The 1,935-nt window shown below is 36.5% G+C and overlaps 1 protein-coding gene across 1 annotated transcript; it reads left to right on the forward strand.

The window, feature by feature from the left end:
• Positions 1–277: 277 nt before the first annotated feature.
• On the forward strand, positions 278–1,935 carry LOC306644082 (ADP-ribosylation factor-like protein 5A). The gene has a single exon (XM_079110630.1). The coding sequence runs from the start codon at positions 396–398 to the stop codon at positions 813–815; it is 420 nt and encodes a 139-aa protein (XP_078966756.1). The 5' UTR covers positions 278–395; the 3' UTR covers positions 816–1,935.

Genomic DNA, 1,935 nt, shown 5'->3' on the forward strand with positions numbered 1-1,935 from the left:
AAATTCGGTGAGGATGATAAAATCCCACGTTAGCCAGATCACATACTGGTATTCAAACAGCGAAGACAAAATAGAGGCAGACAACGAGGCGGCGGTATCTGCGAGCCAGGCAGGGCGGCCTGGGCTTTGGTCTTCCTCGGGTTCCCTGGAAGCAGCCAGCAGCCAGCAGCCCGTTCGGGAGCGGCCCGCAACAGCAGCAGAGGCTCCAGCGCGTCTCTCTAGCCTTTAGTCTGAGCCAGGGGAGACCAGGCGGCCCAGGTGGCTGGAGGGGGTCCGCTGCCTGAGAAAGGGAATTCTCTTCACCAGAATATGAGACTGTTCAATCACAGGACCACAAAGTTAGCACTGTTGGATTGAATAATGTAGGAAAAACTTCCATCCTTTACCAGTTTTCTATGAATGAAGTTGTATATACATCCCCTACAATAGGAAGTAATATAGAAGAGATAGTGATTAATAATACATGTTTCCTAATGTTGGATATTGGTGGCCAAGAATCTCTTCATTCTTCCTGGAACACTTATACTAACACAGAGTTTGTAATAGTAGTTGTGGACAGTACAGAGAGGATTTCTGTAACTAGAGAAGAACTCTACAAAACGTTAGCACATGAGGACCTAAGAAAAGCTGGATTACTGATTTTTGCTAATAAACAAGATATTAAAGAATGCATGAGTGTAGCAGAAACCTCCCAGTTTTTGAAGCTAACGTCTATTAAAGATCATCAGTGGCATATCCAGGCATGCTGTGCTCTTACTGGTGAGGGGTTATGCCAAGGACTTGAATGGATGATGTCACGATTTAAGATTAGATGATCTCTACTGACCTCTTCTCATAGACTTTGTGTAAACAAAGTGCTGGACTTTACCTGAAAGATGCAAAAATTAATGGTTTAGATATATTTATAATAAACTGATTTCAATTTTTTTCTATAAGAAAAATTAAGACCACTTATTTGAAAATAAGATGAAGTCTCACCTTCCAATTTGCTTTCTCATTAGTTCCTTCCAAAGTACTTTATTAAAGCTGCGATTGAAATTTTTCTCAATGAATCCTCTCAGGACAATATATAGCCTGTGGTAAGTACAAAGGGAGAGGAAGATGTTTTGGACTTTAAGAGCTTTATTATCAGTATACCCCTCCCTAATTGAATGTTGTTCTCTTCTTGTTCCACTAAGTCAAAATACAAATCAGCACAGACACCGTTTCCAATATTTTAAATGTCATGTTACTTATGAAAAAAAGTATTTTGCTCAAGGTTGTGTATGTATTATGTATATACCTCAAGTTCAAGTTAATGATTTGATTTATGTTCTAAAGAAAAGCAAATAACACAAAAATTAGTAATATCCTTAGTTATTGCCCTAATGAGATAAGAACTGGCATTGATGTTAAGTGCCATTTTATACTTTTCCTGTATGTTTTCTGTATTGTACTAACCAACACCCCCCACCCCAAATCATTGAACTGCTCTTAAAAAAAAAAAAAGATACAGGAAAAAGCTTGACATTGTATACCTATTTTTGTTGATCCATAATACACATGGAAACATGTAATCCAACTGAGTGAAATATCTGTCAGTTTCTTGGCTTTACCAGTTGACAGAATTGCACAGTGAGCATTTATCAGATTATTCCTAGTATTGGTCTAAATTACTGAATAGATTGTTAATCCATTTATCAGTCAATCACAAGTTGCAATTAAAACTATCAAGTGATTTCTTCTTAATTAAGAACTATTGTGTGAAACATGTCTACCCAGAGAGGTAACATTCTATAAATATTATTAAATAATTTAGCTACAGTCTTCTTAAGTATTAAACTATATATGTCAAGCAGTTCAAGTGAATTTGAGAGTACAAGTAAGGCATAAAAATTTTCCAAGAAACATTTTAAATTTTTTAATTTGTAGATTTCTTATTTCTTACTTTAGGAG

This window comes from Sciurus vulgaris, assembly GCF_902686455.1.
Source record: "Sciurus vulgaris genome assembly, chromosome: 14".
Classification (NCBI taxonomy): domain Eukaryota; kingdom Metazoa; phylum Chordata; class Mammalia; order Rodentia; family Sciuridae; genus Sciurus; species Sciurus vulgaris.